Source organism: Dama dama, chromosome 8 (assembly GCF_033118175.1).
Source record: "Dama dama isolate Ldn47 chromosome 8, ASM3311817v1, whole genome shotgun sequence".
In the NCBI taxonomy this organism is placed as follows: domain Eukaryota; kingdom Metazoa; phylum Chordata; class Mammalia; order Artiodactyla; family Cervidae; genus Dama; species Dama dama.
The window spans coordinates 2,760,591-2,785,843 of NC_083688.1; the positions used below are offsets into that span (position 1 = coordinate 2,760,591).

At 53.9% G+C, this 25,253-nt stretch overlaps 1 protein-coding gene, 1 non-coding gene and 1 pseudogene across 6 annotated transcripts; 1 reads left to right on the plus strand and 2 right to left on the minus strand.

Moving 5' to 3' along the window:
- Positions 1 to 1,826: 1,826 nt before the first annotated feature.
- Positions 1,827 to 25,150, minus strand: EMC1 (ER membrane protein complex subunit 1). Of its 5 annotated transcripts, none has more exons than XM_061148036.1 (23): positions 24,994 to 25,150; positions 21,924 to 22,048; positions 21,186 to 21,251; positions 20,852 to 20,945; positions 19,647 to 19,775; positions 18,907 to 19,033; positions 18,041 to 18,190; positions 17,596 to 17,763; positions 17,044 to 17,115; positions 16,568 to 16,627; positions 15,803 to 15,925; positions 14,830 to 14,926; positions 14,390 to 14,512; positions 12,459 to 12,658; positions 12,178 to 12,327; positions 11,404 to 11,565; positions 10,741 to 10,860; positions 7,987 to 8,124; positions 6,550 to 6,723; positions 5,593 to 5,803; positions 4,552 to 4,636; positions 3,387 to 3,516; positions 1,827 to 3,200 (listed from the first exon to the last, which is right to left on the minus strand). In XM_061148036.1, exons 1-23 carry the CDS (start codon positions 25,086 to 25,088, stop codon positions 3,021 to 3,023), a joined length of 2,979 nt encoding a protein of 992 aa, XP_061004019.1. In that variant the 5' UTR covers positions 25,089 to 25,150; the 3' UTR covers positions 1,827 to 3,020. The 5 variants fall into 5 exon arrangements, with proteins under 5 accessions (XP_061004019.1, XP_061004020.1, XP_061004018.1 ...); XM_061148037.1 differs by having other exon boundaries at positions 14,390 to 14,509; positions 16,568 to 16,630; XM_061148035.1 differs by having other exon boundaries at positions 16,568 to 16,630.
- Positions 8,278 to 8,394, plus strand: LOC133061063 (small nucleolar RNA SNORA70; annotated as a pseudogene).
- LOC133061076 (small nucleolar RNA SNORA43) lies at positions 18,448 to 18,581 on the minus strand. The gene has a single exon (XR_009693909.1). It is a non-coding gene; the product is annotated as a small nucleolar RNA SNORA43 (small nucleolar RNA).
- Positions 25,151 to 25,253: the final 103 nt, after the last annotated feature.

Below are 25,253 nucleotides of genomic sequence, written 5' to 3' on the forward strand. Positions count from 1 at the left end.
TTTAAGAGGGTAAGTGGGGCATAATACATGATTTTTTAAACCCTTCTGCCAAAGAAAACTACCGAAATTTTAAAAAACTCTTACTGATCCTGAATGTTCTAACTGCAGTTCATGTTTCCCAATCACTGACTCCTGACCAGAGTCAAAGATGAAGGAGAAGTTAGAGCAAAAGCCACAGACCATTCTACACGATTCCCAACAGAGACTGAGGATCACTGAATGCTACTCAATGGCAAAACTTTACACCAAAAGATCATGTATGTTGACCACACTAATAAACACAATGAGGAACTTACTTCCTTAACTCAAACATTGCAAGTACCTCTCTCCCGACAGGGCTCTCTGTATATTTCATTCTTCACAGTAGAGAAAAACTCCATCAGTCCCCAAATCCACCGACGGAAAATGCTTAGGCCGTCTTCAGTTTGCAGCAGAGACGACAGCCCAGCCAGTCAACAAGGCTACATCCACAAGACGCCCATGTCCCACCCCTACCCTTTCCTCCCCTCATTTAGAGACAAGATTTAACCTCCAGGAGATGGTGAAGGGCAGGGAAGCCGGGTATGCTGCAGTCCATGGGATCCCACAGAGTCGGACACAACTGAGCGACTGAACACAATGAAGGTGGGGGGAAACAGATGGCTCTCAGGATACACACAGAAAAAGAGGAAGACAAGAAAACAGGTCAGGCAGGAATTCCCCAGCAGTCCAACGTTAGGACTTGCACTTCCACTGCCGGCAGCACGGAAGAAAGAGAGGAACGAAGAAGGAGAGGAAGGGAGAAAGAAGGAAGGAAACACCAGAGAATTCAGAGGAAGCAGTTTCCAAAAGCCACAGGCAGAGGCTCAGTGTAGCTGGTCGGAAGCAAGTGCTGCCCGAAGGTTAAGAAAGGTTGTGATCTAAGGAAACTGAGATTTGTTCGTGCCATTAGCATCAGCTATTTTAAATGCTTTTCAGTATCTTTCAGTAAAATAGTTATGATTAAAGCCAAAATATAAGGAATTTTATGGAAAAGCAGATAATTCCCCTCTCATCAGCTGCTTCTTTCAGATTCTGGCACACACGTGAAACTAGAATCTAGCAGACTGGCTGCTAGACTGACTGCTATGTAAGCGGAGCAGGCGTCAGGGCAGCAATGAAGGATGCAGCGTGTACACATTTATACAGGCAGGCAAAATCCCAGCCAGGCTTCCTCAAAACTAGGGCAGATTTTTTTTTTTTTAATTTGTACTCATCCCCATCTCCCAGGTCACTTTAAACAAAACACACCTTGAGTCAGGATGCACAGATGCCTGTTTTTTTCTGAAGATACTCAGATGTTCATTCATTCATTAAAATCACATTTCACAGGACTTCCCCAGTGATCCAGTGGTTAAGATTTCAGTTTGCAATGCAGGGGACACGGGTTCAATCCCTAGTTAGGAAACTAAGATCCCATATCCCGAGGAGCAACGAAGCCTGCGAGCTGCAACTACTGAGGCCCCAGGCCACAACTAGAGAATCCGTGAGCCGCAAGGAAAGACCCCCCCATAACCTAACAAGCATCCTGTGTGTTGTAACCAAGACCCAAGGCAGCCAGGTAAATAAATGCTAAATAATAATAAAGTAAAATTATTTTCCTTTCTCTTCCTTCTCTACCACCAGCATGTGACCACAGAAAGAAAAAACCTTGTTTTTTATATAACACAACTCTTACAGGATCAAACTGGCATTGTTTCCCAATTAAAACATGGCACCCGCTCCATCCCAGCACAGCGCTCTGTCCCCTCCGAGGGAGCAGTGGCCTCAATGTGATGTTCCAAAGCCACAAAGAAGGACCTGAACAGTGGCATTCGTCACTTACTTTATTCGGACACTTAAACATACCTCTCTCCCGACAGGGCTCTCTGTACATTTCATTCTTCACAGTAGAGAAAAACTCCATTAGTCCCCAAACCCACCAACAGGGGAAATTTTTAGGCCGTCTTCAATTTGCAGCAGAGACAACAGTGCAGCCAGGCAACAAGGCCACATCCCCAAGACGCCTGGGTCCCACCCCTACCCTTTCTGCCCCTTGTTTAGAGACAAGATTTAAAAGCTGCTGATTTTAAAAGAAGTATAGTAACCCACACATTAACGCATACCCAAACACAAATAATGAGGTTTCTTAAACAAGGACAACTTTTTCCAACTGGGTTATAAGATGATCAGGTCAGCCTGAGGGTGAAATGAGAGGTTGAAAGAGACTGTAAAATGGGCAGATTTGCCTTCCTCCCTTAAAATCCCCTCAAGGTGAAGACACTTCAGTAGTTCTGAAAAGGCCTCAGCTCTGACACATTTTAGAAGAGCTTTGACAACAACCAACAAAGAAAGATACTACTATGCACGTGGTTTTCGATAAACTGAATCTAAGGCCGGCTGGCCCATTCATGAATGGGAGCATGAAATGAGAGGCTTAGTTAAGAGAAATTTTGACACAAATATAGATTCCTTGACCCACAGTTACTTTGGAAAGAAGCCATGAGAGGCTGGATCGGTTCTCAAACCTCAGCTAAGTGTGGCTCTTCTTTCTTCCCAGTGTAAAACAGCAAACACACCTATAAGGTAGAGTTATCGATAAGAGTTCCTTCTGACTTTGGAAGCAAGGAGAAGGCTTTCCAGATACACCTGGGAGACAGAAGGCAAACCGACATCAATTTAAGCAGGCCTCACGAAAGAGGTCTGCTGGAGGTCTTATCAAACAGTGACATCTGTGGACAGGCACAGAAGGGAATGACGACAGCCTTGGGACTCCAGGGGAAAGCCCGTCAGGATGCTCTGCGGTCTCGGCTGACAGAGTCCAGCCTCTGTCCGCCCCCGAAGACTCCTCAGCAGACGCATCCCCAGAGCAGTCTCCACGGGAGTCCGTCTTCCTCCCACAGCGCTTCGCTGAGATGAGCGCCTCACGCACATCCCCCCCAACCCGGTACTGCCGCTGGAGCTTGGCGCCCGACCCTCGCTCCCCTCGGCCCTCTGCTCTCTGGCAGGGGGGTCTCAGGCCTTTATCGCCAGGCGCGGTTCAGGAGTTTGACCTGAGCCAGCCTCTTCGTGATCATGGTGGCGAAGACCAGGCCAAAGAGGACGCTGCTGATGAGCACGTAGTCATAGTCATCCTTCAGGACGTCGAATTGTTTGGACGGGTAGACACGAGTCTGGTAGATGTCCAAACCGTACGCCACGACCTGGAGGGCAGAGGGAGCGAGAGACCCGTGAGAAAGGCGCTGGGGGCCCGCCAGGGCCGCAGACTCCGGTCGGAAAGGAGACAGGCTCCTCCGTCATTTTCCCAAGAGGGGAGCACACAGCAGGTGTCACGCAGGGCGGCTGTGGACGGACGAGGGGGCACAGGCTGGGCCGGGGGCTCTACTCACCAGACAAGTGGACTCCAGGCCCGAGGGAGCTGTGTAGATACCTCGCATTCGAGAAACTGTCTGGTTATAGTTGATGAACCGCTCTGCGTGGATCTGCACGTCTGGAGAATACGGGATCAGGTTCTCCTCTCTGCAAAAACATCAGCCAGGATCGCGTTCAAAGCTGCCATAAGGGGATCCCCTGGCTGCCCTGAGCCCTGGGCGGTTTCCAGGCCACGGATCAGCCTCAGCTCTTCCTCTGAGGCCTCCATGCGCCAGGGGGCTAAACTGTGAGCAGCTGAGTGTTAGGAAGGACTGCAAGGAAGGAAGCTGTGTGGAGAGTAAGACCTGGAGTCCTGCCTGGTTCTGAACATAGAAAAACACAGGCAACCGGTATTTCAGGAAGCAAGGGCCATCTTAAAACCAAAACACTGAGCCAGGAGGCCGATCCCGGCTCTTCACTCCAGACTGGCTCAGTCCACAGCCGCCGCCTCCCTCCCTCCGAACCATCCTCCTCCCTCCCCTACACGCGAGGACATACCTACTGCCTCCTCACCCCGCCCAGTTCCTCACAGCCCTGGGGAAGGAAACTCGGGACAGAGGCCCGAAAACACACAGAGATGACGGCTAGAAATTTAAAAATGGGTACTCTCAGTAACGAGCTACCGTCCTCCCCACGTGACCTGGACCTGGTCACCTCCCTCCGCTCATTTCCCAGTGTGCCCACCGCTGGCTGCTCCAGCCGCAGTGGCCTCCAACCCTCCCTATAACTCGTCAAACATGACCTCAGGGCATCTGCGATGGCGGTTTCCTCCGCCTGGAAGGTTCTCCCTCAGACACCCACAAGGCCAGCTTCTCGCCTCCTTCAAGTCCTTCCTCGAATGTCGCCTTTTCAGGGGCATTCCCAGGCCACCCTCTCAAATCCTACCCCGTGTACCACCCCTCCTAGCCCCCGCCCCTTTTATAAGAGTTTTTTCTCCTTAACATTTACAAGCATCTAACATAGCATTATTTCACTTGTTTATCTTATTTATTGTCCATCTCGCCTCCCTGACTAGAACGCAAGCTCCATGAGGGCAGAGTTGTTCACGGCCATGTCCGCAGCACAGCAGACAGAAGACCAAACATCATCAACAGGCAGAGTTCCTTAACGTCACAGCCTTCAGCGCGTCCCACAAGAGCCTACCTGCTTTGTTCTGTTGGGATCTCAGGGCGGCGAGGATCCAGCAAGGCCTTAGGGAGGGAAAAGATCGCTCCAGAAGGCAGCCCAACTGCACAGAGACAAGTCAACAGAAGTGAGTGTTCACGCGGACCCGATCCTAGATTAGGGCTACTTACAAAAAATGTCCTTATCGCAGAAACCAAAATACAGTTTAAAACCAAAAATACAGGTCAATGAGTTGCCCTTCAATGGTCAAAGACAATAATCTTAATACACATGGGTCTGTAGGAGGGTTCTCCCTTTTGAAGACACTAGTTGCTTCACATATCATCCTGAGACATCAGAAAATAAAGTTCTAGAATCAAGAACTAGGGAATGATGAAAGAGAAAGGAGAGGAAGGCACCTGGACCCCTGCACCCGACCCTGTCGTGCAGCGGCGCCCAGCTCAGCAGCGCTCCGCGCTGTTGCCAAAAGCGAGCATGTGCGCTGGGGCAGCAGGGAGGCTGGTGCAGGGTCGGGGCGGGAGGGCGGGGTGGGGGGAGAGGGGGGCATGGGGGAAGGGATGGGGGAGGAGATGGGAAGGGCCTGGCGACATGAGGTCCCACAGGATTGCCTGTTTCAGGAACAGTGGGAATTAAACGGGGGAACCGCTAAGAGGGTGATCTTCCTCGCTTCTGAGGGTAAAACAGTGGTGCAGTGTGTCTGTCAAAGCTCAGAGCCCCAAATGTCTTTGGTAGAAACAACTGGATGGAGCAGCCTGTTCTGCAGGCACTGAGTCCTGAATCTGAACTACACAAAGGTGAGACCCTACACCTTGCCAGTCTCTGCAGCGCATCTGCACAGGCCACCTGTGAGGGCCGCCGTCAGGGCACAACGTTCTGGGCAAGGGGCAAACAGCAGAGGCGCCGTGAAAACGGTCCATCAGAACCAAGGGTGAGGGGGGGCATGTCCGCTCTGTCACGGACCGCAAGCCCCACTGGGGATCGTTTTCTGCTGAAACAAAGCCCTCCTCTCGGATCCCAGCTCCGCCCCCAGCAAGGCTGCCGAGGGCGCAGCTCACTCACCGAGCAGGTGGCGGCTGGTGATGCCCCGCTCCGTGATGGTGGCCTCCATGGCGCTGATGGCGGACGGGAAGATGTAGGCCTGCTGCAGGACCTGGGGCAGCTGCGGGCGGTCCAGGGAGCTGAAGGCCGTGGCGTTGTACTGCTCCGTGCCCTCGTACAGCTCCAGCGCCGTGAGCTCGTTGCGCCGGGCCTTGGTGTTCCAGTACTGGTACTGCGGAGAGAGGAGGGGGCGCTGCTCAGGGCCCGGCTGCGGGCTGGGCTGGAAGGGGAACTGACATGCAGAGGCACGTCCGTGGAGGAAAAAGCCACCAGCACGCAGCTTTCCTCCTGCTGCTGAGCTGGGCTTCCCTGGCGGCTCAGCTGGTGAAGAATCTGCCTACAAGGCAGAAGAACCGGGTTCAATCCTGAGGTTGGGACGATCCCCTAGAGAAGCAAAAGGCTACCCACTCCAGTATTCTGGCCTGGAGAATTCCATCGACTGTAGTCTATGGGGTTGGAAAGAGTTGGACACGACTGAGTGACCATCACTTTCACTGAATTCACTAACCTTCAGGGTAGCTGCATCTGGACTATCCAGGTGCACTCCAAGAAAAAATGAATTCGCAAGTGTCGGACAAGTCAGAAGACTAACAGCTAACATCCGAGTGCTTTCTACACGCCAGGCACTCTTCTAAACTCGACTAGAGGAGGTGACTGCCGTTACCCCTCTGAAACAACACAGGCAGCTTAAGTAACTAGTTCGAGGTTATACAGTCAGAAAATGGAAGAACGCAATCAAATCTAGGCGTCCCAGCCACCTACCCAGCACCCTCTGCTGCCAGCCAGGGGCTCTGAATTCTATGAAAACACCAAGCAGCGACTGGTTTCCCGAACAAGACGTCAGGAGAGGACATAGCTGCAGGAGGCCGGCCGAGTCCCCTGAGGCTGCGTCAGGCCCAGGTCACCCGCCCGCCTTACCACCACCCAGTTCTCCGAGTGCACGATGTGGACAGGGCCCTTGGCCTTCCTCTGCACGGAGGCGTGGATGATGCGCCCCGTGACACCGTCCACGAGGAAGATGCCGATGAAGGTGCGCTCGTGGTGAACATCCGTGCTCTCCGTCACCACGGCCAGCAGGTTGGGGTTCAGGCTCTGGGAAGATGGAGAGAAAAACTCCTTCAGAACCACAGTGGCACTCCGTGAGTGGCACCCCACTGTGAGCCCGGGGCAGGGAGGTGGGCACAGAGCCCTCCGGCTGGCAGAGGAAGCAGCTTTTCTGGGTGGAAGAACTTCCTATTCAGGGGTCATCATCACTGCGCTTGTTCAGTGTCCACTGGGGGCTGGAAGCCATGCCAGGGGCTGGGCCACCATCATTTCATTGACTCTCATAAACATCCTTGCAAACAGAAGTTACCATCTACACTTCATAGATGAAACGACTTAAAGTAGTTAAGCAACTCACTCAAGTCACAAACAAACAGTCACTCAAGACACAACCCAAGCTGGCCCACTTCCTGATGGAAGGACACCGGTCCAGCAACTTGACGTCTCTCCACGGGGCCCTGCAGCTACCACAGCAACCGAGAGGTCTCAGCTCTCTTCTAACTTGACCGACTGGACCGGGCAGCATGGGTGATCACTCCCGTCCTAAGACACCTTCGCCCCCTGGCGTCCGGGACGCCCAGGCCCCATCTGTCCTCTGCCTCAGTGGCCGCTCCTTCCCAGCCCCTTTGCAGGTCTGTCCTCCACACTCCCCAGTATCCAGATGTTTCCATCTGCCCACGCTCTCCTGGTGATCTCAGCCAGTCTGACGGTTTCCGGACTGCAGGGGCTGGCAGCGCCCACGTTTACACGTCCAAGCCAGGCCTCCCCCTGAACTCCAGACCCAACTAATGGACCGCTGTGTCAGAATCACTTCTCAGACGTCTCCAGGCAAACTCGACACGCCCCAAGCCAAGCCCCTGGTCTACGCCTGCCAAAACCTGCTCCCCTCTAGGCCTCACCTCCTCCTCCAACTCCGTCTCTGCTCTGCCAGAGGCTGTAACTCATGCTCATCACTGTAAGGATTACGTTCCCTCACAGGATGGTTCTGCAGCTGACGAGTCACCTCTCCATCTCCCACTCAGGAGGATGTTGGATCACAGATGAAGTTTCTGATGGATCGACTAAGGCTTATGCCCAGAAAGGTCTACCAGCACGACCACTAGTCCTAACAGATGACAGCTGCTGGGCAGTGGCCACGTGCCTGGCACTGGGTGGTATCCCGTGTGATCATCACCACAACCCCGGGGGAGGGCATATATCAGGCCCATCTCATAGGCAGAAAGTTAAGGCTCAAAGGGATTAAGAAACCCGCAGAAAGCGCCCCCTCCTACGACCGCAGAGCCGGAGCCCCAGCCCGGCCCCTCCGCGTACCTTGTAGAGCACGCTGCGGTCCCCCATCACGCGGCCCTGCGAGTGCACGTGCTCACTGCTGCGCTTGCCCTTCACCTGGACGATGCGCTGCACCTCTGGGGGGATGGTCAGCTCCCAGCTCAGCTCAGTGGTGAGGTCCTGGGGTGGGGCCAAAGAGAAGGAACCGGCAGTGATCATCAGGAAGGTACCCTGTAGTTCAGCGGGCGCCTCTGTGCAGGAGCGGACAGGGATCAGAGGTCCTAGAGAAGCAGCAATAAGGATCTAGTCTGGGAAGAGGTTTTGGAACTCCTCGTTCAAGTAAGAAAACCAGTGAAGCCTGGCGTGCAATGGCTGCGAACAGCAGCCTCCTGGGCAGTTGGAGGCACCTGTTGCTTGTCTGGGCTGCCCAAGGGGACCTGGGAGACAGTCCTCTCCAGGGGACATGTGTCTGACCCCATGCTGTCCCCAGTCCAAGGTTCCAAACAGCACAGCGCGGTGCCTTTGGAGAGCCCCAGGGCGCAGCAGTCAGCCAAGCCATGGAGTCCATCTGCACCAGCTGCAGAACAAGGGGCATGTGGCTGAGACCCAATGCAGAGCCAAGTTCAAGTTCCCTGGCTGCCAGCAGATCCACATCTCCAAGAAGTACAGCTTTACTAAGTGTGATGCAGTGAACCTGAAGGCCTGGCGGCTGCAAAGCAACTCCTCCAGCATGGCTATGGGGTCAAACGCAACCCTGACCTGTGGCCCTCTGGACACGGGGCGGGCCCTGCACCCATGGGGACCTCAGAACCACCCCTCCTCACTCACGTCCACCAATAAAGCCTACTTTCTGTCAAACAAACAAACAAAAAAAGAAATACTAGAGCCAGTGTGAAAGAAGCGGAACAGTCAGTAGTATCCCACTGTTTATCTGAGTAAGACTAACTCAAAGAAAACTTACCACTTATTACTAACATCTAAGGTCCCTACACGGAGCCGGCAGAGAACCACTAAGCTGGCAGGGACCTCAGAATGTGACAAGAAATGCTCTTTATTGTCATGAGAAACCAACAAACCTGCATGGTCAAATGCGTTATTACACCTCCACACATGGAACTGCATGGAGCCCTAAGTGATGGGGGGCGGGCAGTGACTAGAGGGGCTTCCCTATCTGACTGCTGTGTGCACAGCCGCGGTCCTCCTGTGAGGGGCCCCTGAGCAGTAACCGCAGGGTTCTGCACTCTTCTCAGGGCTGTTTTAATCAGATGTGGGTTTAACAAAAGGAGGCGGTAGAAACACATCAAGTGAACAAAGCAGATTTCCTACTGATTGAATGTGGCTCAATTCCAGCTCAGGTAAGACGTACACACGCCGCGCCTACCCACGTGGACTGCACGGTCGTCTCCCCAGCAGTGGGCACGGAGGCGGGATGCGGAAGGCGTGCGGGCCACTGACGCACCTTCCAGCCAGGGAAGTCGCTGGCGACGGGGCCGAAAGGGCCCTTCACGGTTTGCTCACGCGACTCTGTACCAATGCAATCTCTCACTGTGAGAGTGTATTCACATGTTACTTCTTTTTAAAATTCTTTTTAATGATAATAATCTTTATTAAAAAAAAATAAGACTCCAATGAAAACACTTCACAGACTCCTATGAAAACATCAGAGTTCACTAAAACCCTCCCGGAGAGCAAGGTCACCAGGGAGCCCCGGGGGCCAGAGCCTGGAAGCCCACCCCCGCTGACTCCCTCTGGAGCTCTGCCTCCTTTGTCTCCCCTTGACTGTCTTTAGGATGACACCTCAGGGCTCCACTGGTCCATGACACCCACACCCTGGGTCACACCCCCTACCCACGAAGAACTCTCTTTCAAGGTCCCTTTTGCATCAACTTAGAAGAACAGTGTTTCTTCACCCACCGGGCACGCTTTCTGGACAGACCATCACTATGCTGTTTATGCTGAAGGTTAGCTGTTACAAAACGCTGGGAAAGGGCACTGTGTTTTTTAAACAACAGCAGGTGAAACCTATGTGGCATGTACTGTGTGCCAGGCACTTCTTCATGTGACTTACACATATTAACTCTCCAGTGCATCACAAAAACTCTCTGACATGGTATTATTACCATTTTGTCTTACAGACAAGGAAAGAGAAGACCAGACGGAAGTCATCTGCCCGAGGACGCAAAGTGAACAAGTGATACAGCCAAGCTTCCTGCATGGGCAGCCAGGTCCAAGGTCTGAGCCTCTCCAAAAGGCTTACAGACAGGATGGCAGGACCCGCTGGAGAGGACACATCTCAGATCAGCCCTCGACATGGCCCTGCTCTCGGGGCCAAGGCCAGCCCTTGTGAAGCTCAGAGCAGGACTTCAGAGCCAGCGTGAATCAGCATTTGCAAGAGCTGGACTCACGTATGTCAGGACAGGAGCAAATTGATCCCAATTCTAGAAGTAAAATTCAAAACTCACATTCGATTAAGAGTGGATCAATAACACCACCTTCGTACAGAAAACGCTATTGTTCACTCACCATTCCCACCTCCCACCCTAAGGATGGCGAAAACACTCCTCCTGCTGCAGGAGAGACACGTGGAGTGAAAGCTCCACAGGGACCGAGACCTCGTCTGTCGTGCCCGGCTCCTTCCGCGGCAGCAGCGACCAGGCCTGCTCCACAAACACGAGAATGATGGCCTTGGACAGCACGATGATGCTCATCTATGCTTACAACACCACGGCCAGCATAATTCACTCCTGTTACCTACACCCCTCCCACCACGGGTCCTAGCAGGACGCCACTGCCCACCTTCCGGAGCCGATATCCGCACAGCCGCCCCTGATCCGCGTCCACCAAGTAGAAGAAGATGGAAGGGGCAAGCTCGTGGAGCTGCCGCAAGACATTCCGAGTGGCTGGGAAGGCTGTGACCTGGAAAACCCCAGAGAAAAGTTACAGGGGGACTTGGTGGTCCAGTGGCCAAGACTCCAGGTTCCCAGTGCAGGGGGCCCTGGACTGATCCCTGGTCAAGGAACTAAATCCCACAACTGAAGATCCTGCGTGCTGAAACCAAGATCGAAAATCCTGCAAGCCGCAACTAAGGTTCAGCCAAATAAATCAAACAAATGTTTGGCTTTAAAAAAAAAGAAAAGTTAAAGGAAAAGAAACCCCTAAGCATGGATTCTCCAGACTTTCACTGTTTCCCATCAAAAAGGGCCTTAAGAATAAAACAAATCTTAAAGGAATTAAAGTCTGCTGAATTCAATCAGGGCTTAAACTGAGTTCTCTTAAGAGACCCAGTTTTCACAAACGCAGAAAGAGCCATCGCGCTGCTTAGAGAAGCCCTTCAAGCCTCAACGCGTGCTGACTGCAGACAGCGCCCACCTGGGGCCCACGAGCTGCGGTGTGAGCGCCCTGCCCGCTGCCCCCCCACCACCACCGACGAGGGGTCCTGCAGCCTCTGCAGACGCATACCTTGTACTCGTCGTCTATCAGCAACAGCACCTTGGCGTAGTCCTGATCCATGATGGGCAGCAGCAGAGACTGCAAGACGGGGCGCTTCAGCATGGGGGGGGCCACCTGGCTCCACTTCCCAAAAATGGGGTTGAAGACATAGAGCGAGCTCATTCCCGTCTCCTGAAATGGGCACGCAACGGTCAGCTTCCAACAGGAAGAGACTGCAAGTCCTAAGGAATTGGGGACCTGGCTCAGCCACAGAGGATCCTTCGTCTTTCCCCGCCTTGTGGAAAACAAAGCTTTGGCTGAAGGTGAACGTGTCTGAAAGCCGATGTGTCGAAAGGGTAAAAGTGTAACTGCCTCTAGCCCAGAGCCAAGAATGGGTCACATTAAGGAACAGATGAAATGTCTACCTGGCCCCCTTTCCAATGACGGCAGAATGTATGTGCAAAAAGCCATCTGCTCCCTGGGAGACAGAGGCATGCTGGTGTCCTGCCCTCCACCACCAGAAGAGCAAGCTGCCCTCTAGGTACCGACAGCCTCCTGTGTCTGGAAGAAACAGGGCTGGCTTACTAGGGACCTGGTGAAATCACACCTATGCTATAGTCACTTCTTCATCAGCCATCCCCACCCCCGGGGGGGAGGGGGCTCCATTCAGGCAAAAAACTGGAAGAAAACATAGCTCTAAGCCCTGACTCTCTGCCTGTACTCTCAGAGAATCCCAAAGGCCCAACTGAAGTTACGAAACACAAAACTGCACCCACCGGGCTCAGAGGCGCGACGGAGGCTCACCTTGTCCTTCAGCAGGAGGGTGCACTGGGGCGGGTGGGGGAAGTGGGCAGTCGTCCTCTGGACCATCAGCTTAAAGGAGGAGTCTGGCTTGACGTTCGGGAGATACTGTTTCCACAGGATAGTGCCAGAGCTGCTCTCGATGCCAAAAAGCTGCAAGATAAACACCGGGCTCACTACCAGAAAGGCTGACCCAGAACTATGTCTGTCCTTGAAAACCAGAATTGGCTCCAGCTCCCGTCCCGGGCTTCCTGTCCCGCTCCCGGGGCCTCTGAAGGGCTCACCTTGCCCGAGGCCGTCACCATCACCATCATCTTCTGGAGGTTGAATTCATCCCTGGCCAAAGTGTCAATGTTGATCTCATTCTTGATCTGGCTCCGGGGCTTCCGAGCATCGTAAAACACTTTCCAGAGGTGGGAGGTCCAGGCCTGCAGCAGGATGAGCTGGGAGGACAGGCGCTTCAGGAACATGCCCAGCAGGCCGTCTGGTGTCAAGGAAAAGGGACCACAGCTGAGGCTCTCTCCTCGGCGGACTGGGGCTTTCCAGCGAGGGGGCACCTGCTCCCCCTAAGGAGGGCTCTCTCCCTCTCCTCCAGAGCACTCGAGTCATCCACACCCCAGGCCACGAGCCCAAGGAGCAGTCCTATGTCCGATGCCAACAGTCTCACACCCAGGCACAGCCGTGCGGGAACTTCTAAGACCTACTCACGGGGCTCTCAGCACGCCGCCCGCCTGCAATCTCCGGACAGGAGACTAGGAGGGCAGGGGGCAGCCATGCAGGGTGCAGCTGTGCCACAAGCGTCTCCACCACAAGCCCGCATCCACAACGGCCTCCGGGCGCCGTGCAGAGCCGGACGAGGGCAGGGCGCGGGGGCGCCGGGGTGCACGTGTGTGCGTCATCAACAGGCACTTCCGCTTCTCGCGGCGTCAGGCCTACGTTGTCAGTTGCTCAACCTGCTCCCAACAGACCTCCCTGCAGCCCGCTCCCAGGGCTCCCTTTCACTCCGCCCCTTCCTCCGTCTAGGAGACTACCACCCTCAGATCTCCTCTGGACACGAGACCGGTCACCGCGGCAAGGCAGCACGGTAAGAAGCAAGGCCTCTGAGTCTGCAGGTCAGGATTCACATCCCAGGTGCACTGCTTACAGGCCAGGTGGCCTTGGAGAAGGAAACAACAACCCTCTCCAGTACTCGTGCCTGGGAAATCCCACAGACAGAGGAGACTGGCGGGCTACAGTCCATGGGGTCACAGAGAGTCGGACACGACTTGAAAAACGTCCTTCACCCTGCAGCCTCCAGCTCCCCGTCTGTAAAAGGGCAGAGCACCCGCTGGGCTGCTGCCAAAACCAGACCTCGTGAGGGACACGCGGGACCTCCCGGGGCAGGTGCAGAGCGCTCACGGGAAAAGGGCCGGGCCTTTCCTCGGCCAATGTCCGTCAACCCCGGCTCGAGGGAGAGAAGCAGCAAGCACACGGGGCGAGTCACAGGCAGGCAGTCCGCGCACGCGGCACACACCGCACCGAGCAAGCCCAGGTCAACAAACGACGGCCTGGAAGCCAGCCGTGTGAGCAGGCAGCGAGCAACAAGGCAGCGGAGGCGGGCTTTACCTTGGATGGCTGGATCCCGGCAGCAGAAGTAAACAGTAAAGGCACATTAGTCCTCGGCTTGAGAACACCCGCGGTGCCTAGCAGGGTGGCTGGCCCCGAGCTGGCTCCTAGCAAACACCAGCTGGCTGGCCGGGCGGACGGACACGCGGGCAGGGGGCAGGACGGACCCAAGGGAGAGTGAAGCAAGTTCTCTGGGTGCTGGGACCACGGCCGGGTTCGGAGGGCACGGGCTTATTCCCGCAGAACCTGGCCAACCCAGCCAGTCTCTCTGGAAAGGTGGGACTCCTGCCTTGGGGACAACAGGTGTATAGGGCCTGACACGGTGCTTGGCAGATTTCAGGTCCTCAAACAAGCAGCTATGACGATGCTACATTAAGACTTTTTTTTCACTGGGATCTCTCCCTAGAAAGAGTCACAAGTCACTCCTTTCGGAGAGGAGTGGTTCCATAAGCCACCAGGGCACAAACGCACTGGCAATGGGGCAGAGAGCTGGTTCAGAACAGACCGGCAAAGCAGCCGCTCCCAGAAGCCAGGGGTGCGGGCCACAGGATTGCCGGCAGTCCCAGAGCCCCCCACCAGCAGCTCTGCTTCCCGGCCCCCCCGTTCCTACCTGCCTTCTTGCCAAACTCCCCTTCTAGCTCCGCCTGCGCCCCAGTCAGCGGCAGGTCCACCATCTCCAGGCACACCACCTCGGCCAGGGACTCCTCGCGGCTCCACAGCACCACCCTCCCTGCTGCAGAAGCCAAGGTCACCCGAGTCAGCCCGCCTCCGCCGTCCCCTGAACGGGCCCTTCTCGGAGGCTCTCGGGCCAAAAAGAGACATGGCGGGGCAGGGGGCTGGGGTCAGGAGGTGAAGTGAGGAGCGTTCTGTCTCCCGCCCACGAGTGCTAAGGAATTATTCAAAGACAGGTCCTTAGGTAGCGCTCTGGGAAAATAGGCAGGATACACTGCACTTGAATCCTTCCTGGAAGTCTGGCCACAGGCCCAGATGAAGGTCTGAATGCAACTCACGGGCAGGCCCACAGACAGGGGCTGAATGGGGCCCACTCACCCAGCTGCTGCAGGAAAAGCAGCAAGTGATCCTGTGTCTGCACCAAGGCCCGGTAGCCCACAGAGTCGTCCTTCTTCAAGAAGACCTGGATGTACAGCTGTGAACCAAACAGTCAAGAGCCCTGCAGTCGGCGGGAATCCAGACGCCTCTCAGAGCCCAGACCCCGAGATTCAAAGCACGAGGAGAGGTCAGAGGCCAGGTCACGGCATCCCTGCGTGTCCAAACCACACAGCGTTTCCTGGACTCTGCTTACAGACACCGCGCATCCTAAGGAGCTGACAGCAACAGTGCAGGCAGCCAGCCCGGGTCCTCTCTACGGAGGAGCCTGAGACCGTCTCGGCCACCCGAGCATTCACTGTGCACCGATCACACCCCACAAAGTCAGCAGGAGGCCCGGAGTGGAGTTTCCATTTTGGAGACTAAGCAGCAACCGCCCAGGGAGGCTGAGGCACACCACTGAACGTGCAGAGAGGCAAGGCTGGGCAGCCGTAGCGTCTTCAGTCTCACCAGGCACGGCCTCCTCGTTTATGAGGCTAGGGCAGTGGTAATCAGAAGACTACCAGGAGGATTTCTTTTTAATATTTATTTGCCTGCACCCCATCTTAGCTTTGGGACTTGGGACCTTTGTTGCCACACGTGACATCTTTAGTTGTGGCATGTGGGATCTAGTTCCCTGAGCAGGGATCGAACCCAAGCCCCCTGCATTGGGAGTGCAGAGACTTAACTGCTGGACCATCAGGGAAGTCCCTCATCAGGAGGATTGAACCCATCAGTGAGTAAGTGAAAAGCTTAGCATGGAGCCCGGCACACTGACAGCTTGGCTTAAATGGCACTTCTTTTACTGGTATTTACAGGCGTTTCTGGCAAGCTAGTGGCTCAGGCAGAACTACAGTCCACATCTGGGACCTGTGGCACGGAGCTGAGCCCGAGGAAAGAAAGCCCCAGGCTGAGAAGCCCCCAGGCCCCGACCTACCCGCTCCGGTCGAGTGCCGTTCTGTTCCAGGCTGAAGGTGATTGCGGTGTCAAGCAGCCGCCGGCCCGTCTCCACTAAGTAGAGGTTGATGGTGTAGGTCTGGTTGAAGCAAGCCAGCGAGTCCTAGGGCACAGACCACAAGGTTCAACTACAGGAGTCCCGCAAAGCAAAGTCCCCGAGAAGTCCAAGAACCTGGGTGGGGCTGGGGGGGCAGGCAACATCCTGGAGAAGGACCCGGGGCCAGAAAGCAAAGCTAAATCCTAAGGCAGAAATAAGGAGCATGAGTGAATAAGTAAAATTACAACCACCATACATACTCACTCCAGAAAAGCAAGGAGAGTGGAGAGAGACTTCTCGAAGTTATTGTTAAGACCGTAGGCAGGGAAAGCACACCCCGCCTTGGGAAAAGCCGAGGAGATGGAAGCCACAACAGAAACGCGTGCCTCCAGCCAGCGCCCCACACTCTGCTTCAGGGCAGCACTGACTAACCCTCAACTCCGCCAGCAGGGACCCCACAAGACATGAGGAGACGGAGGCCCAGAGGAGAACGCACTTAAGAAGAGATTCTAGGAATTCTACTTTCTAATCTCCCAATTGGAAAAGATCAAGAGAAGCACGGTTTAATTCACAAAACTTAGAAAACCCCATCTGAGGCTGGGGCCTCGAGGAGACCGGCTCCCAGCCTGGACCGATCCTCCAGCTTCACGGCCGGGAGGCCTGCCCCACCCATGGATAGGTCCAGCACTGCCCAAGACCACACCCTACCTGGGGACCAGACTTCTCCGAAAAGCTCCCAGGTGACCCATCTTCAGAAACGCTAGGCTTCTGCTATGGAAACGAGAAAGAGAAAATACAGCCAAAGGGTCACCTCCCAGCCACCAAAACGAAGCTTCCACCTCCAGGTCTTCTCAGCCCTTGGGAGAGGGCAAATCCCACCCACACACCCCACGCAATCCGGAACAGTCCCAGATGACTGTGAGGGCGTCCCACTCCTGGGCACAAAGGAGAACAGCCTCCTGCTCCCCCCACCCCTGCCCCGGTTCAAAGTGACCAGGTGAACATGCCCAGGCTTTTGGTTCTCAGGGCTTCCAGCAAAGATAAAGGAAAGAAAACCCTGGGACCTCCCTGGCATTCCAGCGGTTAAGATTCAGCGCTTCTGCAGCAAGGGGCATGAGTTCAACCCCTAGTCAGGAAACTAAGATCCCGCATGTGGCCAAGCGCTGTTATTTCCCAACACTCACCGCCTCATTCCGACAGGTCATGACTGCAGCCACTGTCTTCTCTCCGGTGGTGGCGAAGCTCACCAGGGCAGCCTGCAGGTAAAGTCAGGTGCCAGTCCCTAAACAGGGCCTGTCCTAGCCTGCAGTCTTAGGGTCGCCTCCACCAGAAGAACTCATGGCCTTGAGTTAAAAACGTTCCCAGGTTTGGAGCATGATGGCCAGAGCACTGAGGGCAGAGGAAGCCCCACTGCACCCACGGCTGAGCCAGGCCCTGCCGGACCTCCAGGACAGGCAAGCTCAGTGCGGCTCTCCGCATCTACAGGAAGTTCTAATTAACGTGCCCACTCTCCCGTGCATTCAGGAAGGTACCAGTTTTACTCCAAAAATCCTCTGTAACTCTCAAAAGAACAAAGTATTCCATTTCTACTCTAAGGCTAACCCCTCTCAAAACACTCATGGAAAGAGGCCTTCTGTCTTGAGTAAGTATCTCCAAATTCAAAGGCAGGGATTTCCAGCATCTAGGCCTCAGCTAGACCCGCCTGAATCCTAGGGCGCCATGCTGCCTGCGGTTACCTGCGGGAAGTTTTTGAGCAGACTCAGGACGCCGTGGTGGTAGTGCAGCAGCGCATAGTGGCTTGGGGACAACTGCAGGAAGAACTGCGCCCGAGACGGATCCACCGGGCTGGGCTGTGTGGGCAGGATCCGGGGTTGGAACCCACTTGCGAGTTCTAGGTCAAGAGACTGGGAGACGAGAAGGAAGAAGCTGAGGGCCCGGAGAGGGCGGGGGACGGACCGTCCCAGGCTGGCGGCCTCTGTCCCACTTTGCCAGTGAAAGTACCGAGGCTTCGGCACGGGGCTCCAGAAGCTCTCGTTCAGGCTCTCCAAGGGGCAGAGTGGCCCGTCTGCCCTCATTCCAGTTCCGCCAGAGGTCTGACCTCAAAGGGGCTGCCTGGGAGAAAGGCTTTTCCAAGCGGCCAAGGCAGCACCTCGGGCCGGGGAAGCGGCTCTAGCCTCTCACCTGCAGCGGGACCTGCCTCAGCTCCCACTCCGTCTCCAGGGCCAAGGTCTGCAGGGACCGTGAGCTCGGGTCAGGGCACACCAGGACAGCCGCGTCCACCACACCGCAGGCCCCGGTGAGACTCCGCAGCCAGGGGGTCGAGACCCTGACCTACACGGAAGACGAGAGGACAGCAGGCTCCTGGGGACGCTCACATTTCCCTCTTAGCTCACCAGCCCGTCACCACCAGATCCCAGGGGAGGGGCTCGGCTCAGAGGGTCTTCCTGGGGGGCTGTGAAGGAGTCCTTCCCGTCCCTCCCAGCCTCCGAGAGCTCCACAGCTGGAGAAGATCGGGATCTGCCTTCTGGTGGTTTGAAAACTAAACCAGGCCGCCCTTTTCAATACTGGACACTTTTCTCTCGTCCTGGTGAAGTCCGGCTGCAGTTCACTCTCAGCGCTCAGTTCTGAGCACTGAGCATAGAAATGGCCACTTCCTCCCTGCCCCAGTGTCTCAGGTGCAGCAGGGCAGCCGCGGCCACGGTGCCGGCAAGGCTGGGAGCTGCAGGCAGCGATACTTGACCCTTCCGATACGCATCTCTCTACTGTGTTTGTCACACGCGGTTTCACATTACCACCTTCAGAATCACCTTGTAAGACAATACAGGCAATGAACAGATCTATGCAGTTTTTTTTAGCCACCCCAAGAGAGCACCATGTGCAAATGTGTGGGCTCTAAATAAATGCCTGATGAGCAGAAGGCAGCCTTCAAGTGCCCAGCATCAGGGACCCTGAGTGGCTTTTGCATTCACCCGGCTTTTGCACTCCAGTGCGAAGGGCTGTACCTGCTCCCCTCCGCAATTCACGAGTCTCCTCCAGTCAGACTGTACCTGCTGAACGATCTCTCCATCTTCCACGTTAAACTTGACAATGTTCACATGGCTGAAGGGAACGACTCCAAGGGCCCACACGACCCCCGAGCCGTAGGAATACACCATCTGGTAGTGGATGCTGTCACTGAGAGAGGGAAGGAAGAGCAGGGAGCCATAGCTTTAACCACAGGACGGGACCACCCTCAGGGGTCCAACACCCGGCCGCCAGGGACTGGGCCAGCGGTCACAAACTAGCCATCTCAGATGGGTATTGTTTGGCTCAGTTTTTTTTTTTTAATTTGAATTTGTTGTCAACATTTAGAACTGAGATTCAGCATGTAACAATAAGATTTCTAGTTTTTCTTAAAAAAGTTAAGATGTGGTAATGCTAGGCCTGACTACACAGGGCACCGTCATCTGAGTCATGCTGCCCCCTTGAGGCGGGCCAGGCACACTGCGGCTCCCAACACTCCCCACCAGGCCTGCCCTGCGCAAGGAGGCTGCGCACTCGGCCCCTCCCTGACAAGGCGAGCTGAGTGCATGAGCCACTCCCCTCGCTTGACTGGCTCTCAGGCCCAGGTGGAGCGTCTTCCCCTCAGCAGAGGAGACTCCAAGGCAGCCATAGCCTTGGAGCTCAGGCCTAGCGGCCAGTGAGCCCCGGACCCTGCACAGGATTCAAACGCTTGACTCTAGAGGAGGAAGACGGGCTGGTACAGAGCAGGAAGAGGTGGCCACCACCTGGGGGAAGGCAACCTTACCTCTCCGGGAGGTGTTCCACCCACTTCAGGTGCCCACTGGAGAGGTGATGGAGGGCAAGCGTGGTCTTCTTCAGGACCGCAACGTACCTCACCGCCTCCTGCAGGCCGACCGGCCCGAGGGCCTGGAAACTGAGGACAGGCATGGGGTGAGCGGCGCCCGCACCTCGGGGCCTCGGGGCCTCGGGCTGGATGGGCCGGGGCATGACCGCCACAGCTCGGCAGCTAACGAAACAGGCTTTGGGGTCAAACGCGTCCGGACCCGAATCTTGGCTCTGACTTGAAAGACTGGACCTTCGGCCACTCGACTATGCTGTCTCCGTGGAACTCCCTGACCTCCTAAGGGCTGTTCCTTTCTCTCCCTGGGACTTCACAGTAACCAGGCCAACCCTCCACTATAGCAGCCATCAGACAGTTGTCATCAGCAGGCTGCATGCCTGCCTCACCCAAACGACAATGGAGTTAGTTGATGATGGAAACTGTTTCACATTCACAAGTGGGTTCCCACTGCCTGGGGGCTCCCCCAAGCCCTCACCTAATAAATTACTATCAGAAGACATATAACCTAATGCAAGCAACTCCATCATTTAAACAACTTTAGCAAGATGTAGCTGAAACAGTAGCTCAAATGGCTTTTAAACATAAAGTTAAAACACAGGAAGTTTTATACTCCATCCTCATACCTAGAATCTTTCCCTAGTAGCTCAGTTGGTAAAGAATCTGCCTGCAATGCAGGAGACCCAGGTTCAGTGGGTCAGGAAGATCCCCTGGAGAAGAAAATGGCAACCCATTCCAGTATTCTTGCCTGGAGAATTCCATGGACAGAGGAGCCTGGCGGGCTACAGTCCATGGGATTGCAAAGAGTAGGACACGACTGCGTGACTAAGCTCCACTTTCACTTTCTCATACCTAGAACACTGCAAAGCTCTCATGTCGTGGTAAGATTAGGAAAAGCAATTGATACCAGAAATGAACACTGCACCCAGCATGGAACTCTGCCTCTAACAGGTGCTCAATAAATGCTGAGTAAGCACGGGTCCCATAACCTCAAGACATCAAGAACGGAGAGCTGATGCTCTCTGGCTCTTTGGTGCTTTCTCCCCCTGGGAAAAAAAGTCAAAAGGCCCAGAATTGCTGTCCACATAGAATGTGTGTTCCAGCGAAGCCTTTAACCAAACCAGGATGAAATTCAGCTTCTTTCCCTCTACCTGCCACTGTCCAGGGTAACCTCCCAGTTCAGGCCCCCGATGTTCGTCTCCCAGGAGCGCATGATCCGGCCTCCGTTGGACACAGTGATTGCATCTGGAAGAGAATAGATTACGTGAGATCATCTCCCAAACTGCTGCGCTGTCTGGAGCCTCCCAGGGCCTGTGACCAGTGGCCTCACCTCCCATGTACAAGTGCAGATAGAAACTGCACCTGTCCTTTCCTGCTGGGAACACCTCTACTCCCTTCCCTCCCAGACCCTGAACAAAGGAAGGAACCAAGGAAAGAGGAGAGGGCGCTGACGCCGTCACAGGGACAAGGCCAGGCTCCACCTACCCTGCCCGCAGAGCAGCATGGCGTCCACCACCCCTTCTGCCGAGCCCTTGTCAACATGGCGCCACACTGGGAGGCAGGAGAACGAGACGTTACTGTGAGCCACGGCCAGGCCCCCAGGAAGCGCGCAGAAGAGAGCCCGGGGAGCCTCTGCTTGCACACAAGTGTTCAGGGAAGGATTACCCTGGGTGGGCAGTGACCCACCCCCACTCCCTGGGTAACCAGGGGAGCCACGCTATGCCGATCTGAGCTCACACTCTTCCCATCCCCACCCCACCCCACCCAATACAGAAACAGACAAAGACAAAATTCACAAAATCTCTACGACTCACAAGCAAAGCAGTGATTATAAACCACATTTCCATGATTTTAATGCCTAAAAACATCCACAAAGGCAATATAGATAATTGGAGGTGGGGGAGGGGGGAACATCCAAAGCTTTAGTGTAAAATCTTAATAGAAAAATGTGTTTTTTGCAGCAATATCTTACTTAGGAACAGTCAGGACGCGGGCTGAGGAAATAAACTCAAAGGCCAGTTATAGGAATATATTAAATACTCAAAGATGGCAAAACTGAAAAATAAATAAATGATCCGAATCCACTAAAAGACGCCTCTTTCAGCCATGTTGTCCCCAGGGGCGGGATATCAGGCAGGCAGGCGTCTCCAGCCACAGGACATCCTGGACTCACCACGGGCAGCCACGCCATCCCCCAGCTACCCGCCTACACAGTCCACTCACAGATCTCCCCAGTCCGAGAATTCAATGCTGCAATCACATTCTTCTCCGTGGCCACAACCAACTTCTTCGATCCAGGGGAAAATTCCAAGGAGGCAAATTTGAGCTTCCCAACATACTGCTGTCTCCTAAGGAAAGAGGCCAGGGAAATGGAAGGGGCCAATGCCATTGCTGCACAGGACACTTTGGAAAAAAGACAACTGCACAAATACAGGAAGTTATCACCATCACACCTGTTTTGGGATGCACGAGAAATGTTTGTTAATGAAGAGATCTGACCAAAAGCAAGATTTCCAGGCAATGTACTCAGGAACAAAGGGAAGAAGAAGAGAGAATACACCCTAATACCTAATGTAACACTCTTCCTTCTAAATGCAAGCACGTATTTACCTTACCCAAAAGGGCACCTGGCCTAAATCCCACTAGAACAAAATTACAGTCTTCTCTGGACTCATTAATAGTGGGACCAGGGACTTCCCTGGTGGTCAAGTGGGTAAGACACTGTGCTCCCAATGTAGGCGATCTAGGTTTGATCCCTGGGCGGGGAACTAGAACCCACATGCTGCAACTATTTTTTAATTTAAAAAAATTAAAAAAAAATAGTGGGACTAGACACTCATATTACACATGAGAGAAGAGACATGAACCCTGTTGTCAATGAGCACACAATTCAACTTTCCCTTTTATTTTCACTGACCTTTGGAGAAAAATTATACAAATATTCTAACAAAACTTGACAGATTTGAGTCAGGCCTTTGTTCTTTGCAGCCTGTTCTAACCCACACGGTGCTCAGGATGCATCTGACTCATTACTCATATTTTCCTTGGAATATATCCCATCACTTTCAACACTCTTATCTCTGCATAAAGGGAATGCAATGAGCTTCCCCGGCACACTACCAAGTACAAAAGAGGTGAGCTGCATATTGCTGTTTACGAATGCAGCTTCTAGCAAATTAAACACATAACATTTATACAGAATTTCCCTTGTTACACTGTCTGATCTAACTTTTTACAAAAGAAGAAACTATACTAGTATAGAGTGACAGGTTTATATGACATCTGAGAGTCTCCATCTGTATTTTAGCCTACTTTAATCTCACTGTAATCACTGAACACTTTATGAAGTACACAGGGCAAATACTATTACTCTCATTCTAGAGGTGAGAACACCAAAGTCCACTGACATCAACAAATTGCTGTTAGAACTAGGATGCAAAATTAAGTCTAAATCTAAATCTAATCTAATCTTCTAAGTCTAAATCCCATGCTCTCTTTTAAAATGCTGATATCTTTTATCTGGACTATGAAAGTAATGCCTGCTTATTGAAGAAAACACGAAAAATACACAAAGGTATAAAATAGAAAACAAAAATGCCTAAAATATCATCATCCATAAACTTTTTTTTCAGCGATAAACATTTAACATTTTGGTGTATTTCTGTTTACTTTTCAATTTATAAACTGCATATACCTAGGATTCTGCTAAATTGGATGACATGTTGTACATGTGTAACATATACAACACGGGTTTGAACTGAGCAGATCCACTTACGCGCTGGTTGTTTTCTTTTCTTTCTTTTCTTGGTGGCACCTTGAGGCTTGAGGGGTCTTAGCTTCTCAACTGGGGATCAAACCTGGGGCCCCCGCACTGTAAACATGGGGTCCAACAGGGAATTGCCTACGCTGGTTGTTTTCTACAGTCAATTCTGCAGCGCTACACAACCCATGGTTGGTTGACTCTGTGGGTGTGGAACTGTAGGCGCAGAGGGCTTACTATAGGTTACACTCGATTTTCGACTGCACAGAGGGTCTGCATCCCTAACCCCTGCATTGTCCAAGAGTCAACTGTATATATTATATTGTGAGCATCTGCCCACATCATTAAAAATGAGACTTATGGGAATTCTCCATAAGTTCAATGCTTAGGACTCCCATGCAGGGGGCATGAGTTTGAGCCCTGGTCAGGGAACTAAGATCCCAAAAGCCACAGCACTCCCCTCAACCCACCAAAAAAAAAAAAAACCACATGACTTATGCTGCATTTGTCACAATGCTTTATATCATGTACTTATATATCTGCCCCCTCACCAGCCAGAGTTCCTTTCCATCTCTGCATCCACACAACCTAGAACGACCATTGTGCCAACAAGAAGCACTCAACAAACATGGGAATACATTTGATAAGAAAAGACTTCACAGAGGAGCTAGGCTTTGAAAGTGTTCCCTGACTAGCAATAATTGGTAACATACTGATTGTACTCAATGAGCCAGTCACTGCGCTGAGTAATTTAAAAGAATTGCCTTATTCATTCTTGCAGCTACTGTGGGAGGTAATGGACTGTCAGTAAACTCAATTACAGATCAAGAAACCGAGGCACAGAGTGGGTTAAGTCATTTTCCTGAGATCCCACAATGCTTAAGTGGCAAACTGACATTTCAAGCAAAAGTAAGCCCATTCCCTGGCCTTATTAAGGATGGGGTGGGTGGCTGGCTGGCTGGGTGAGTGAGTGGGTGAGTGAATGAACAAAAGTGCTGAATGAGTGAACGAATGAAGAGTGAGTGAGCCAGTCAGTGAAGGAAAGAATGAATGAATGGCGCCTCCTGGCTGGTGTCTTGGGCGGCCCTGTTCTGAGCCCATGGCAGAGTTGGGCTGGAAGGGTGGGGAAAGAGGATCTTCGCTGAAGGGGGTCGACGTCGGACACCCAGCAAATCAAACAGCTGACAGCCACAGAAATGCGGCCGGGCGGGGAGGAGAAGCGTGACCTCTGACCAGAACCTCAAGCAAGCCCGGATGGCAGAGCCCGCTACTGGCTTGCGACCCGTACAGCCGCACCGGGACTGGCTCAGAAGAGCCCCCAATTCTCGCTTTAACGCTCTGCCGCGGCCACCTTAGAACTCTTTCGAAATTTCTGAACGAGGGGATCTCACATTTCATTTTGCCCTGGGCCCCGCAAGTTATGCAGCCGGCCCTGCTGCAAGGTAAAGCCCTCCTCCTTTCAAACAGAAGAACAGGTACTGGGACAATAGTTCCCGAACAGGAACCGTCCCTCGTCCCCCGCCCTGTACGCACCAATCAAACTTGCCCACTTGGTCTTCGTAGACCGCTGCCGCAGGGATAAGCAAGGCAGCCCAGAGCCACAGGCGGGAGGCCGCGGCCGCCACCATGATGGGAGCGCGGGCCCGCCCGCCCGCCGCCGGCCCGGCATGCACCGCGCCGCGAGCCTCGCCTCCGCGGAACCAGAGCGTTGCGCTCACAGGCGGGGTCCTCGGTGCGAAACCATAGAGTTGGGCCCGGCATGCACCGCACCGCGGGCCCCGCCTCCGCGGAAC

Coding starts and splice junctions, on each gene's coding strand:
- EMC1 (XM_061148035.1), bottom strand. CDS start 25,088: ATGGTGGCGGCCGCGGCCTCCCGCCTGTGGCTCTGGGCTGCCTTGCTT. Junction 22,049..24,993: donor CAAGTGGGCAAGTTTGATTG/GTGCGTACAGGG, acceptor CTCTTTCCTTAG/GAGACAGCAGTATGTTGGGA. Junction 14,513..14,829: donor GCTTTTCCTGCAGCAGCTGG/GTGAGTGGGCCC, acceptor TGGCTTCTGCAG/CAGGGAGGGTGGTGCTGTGG.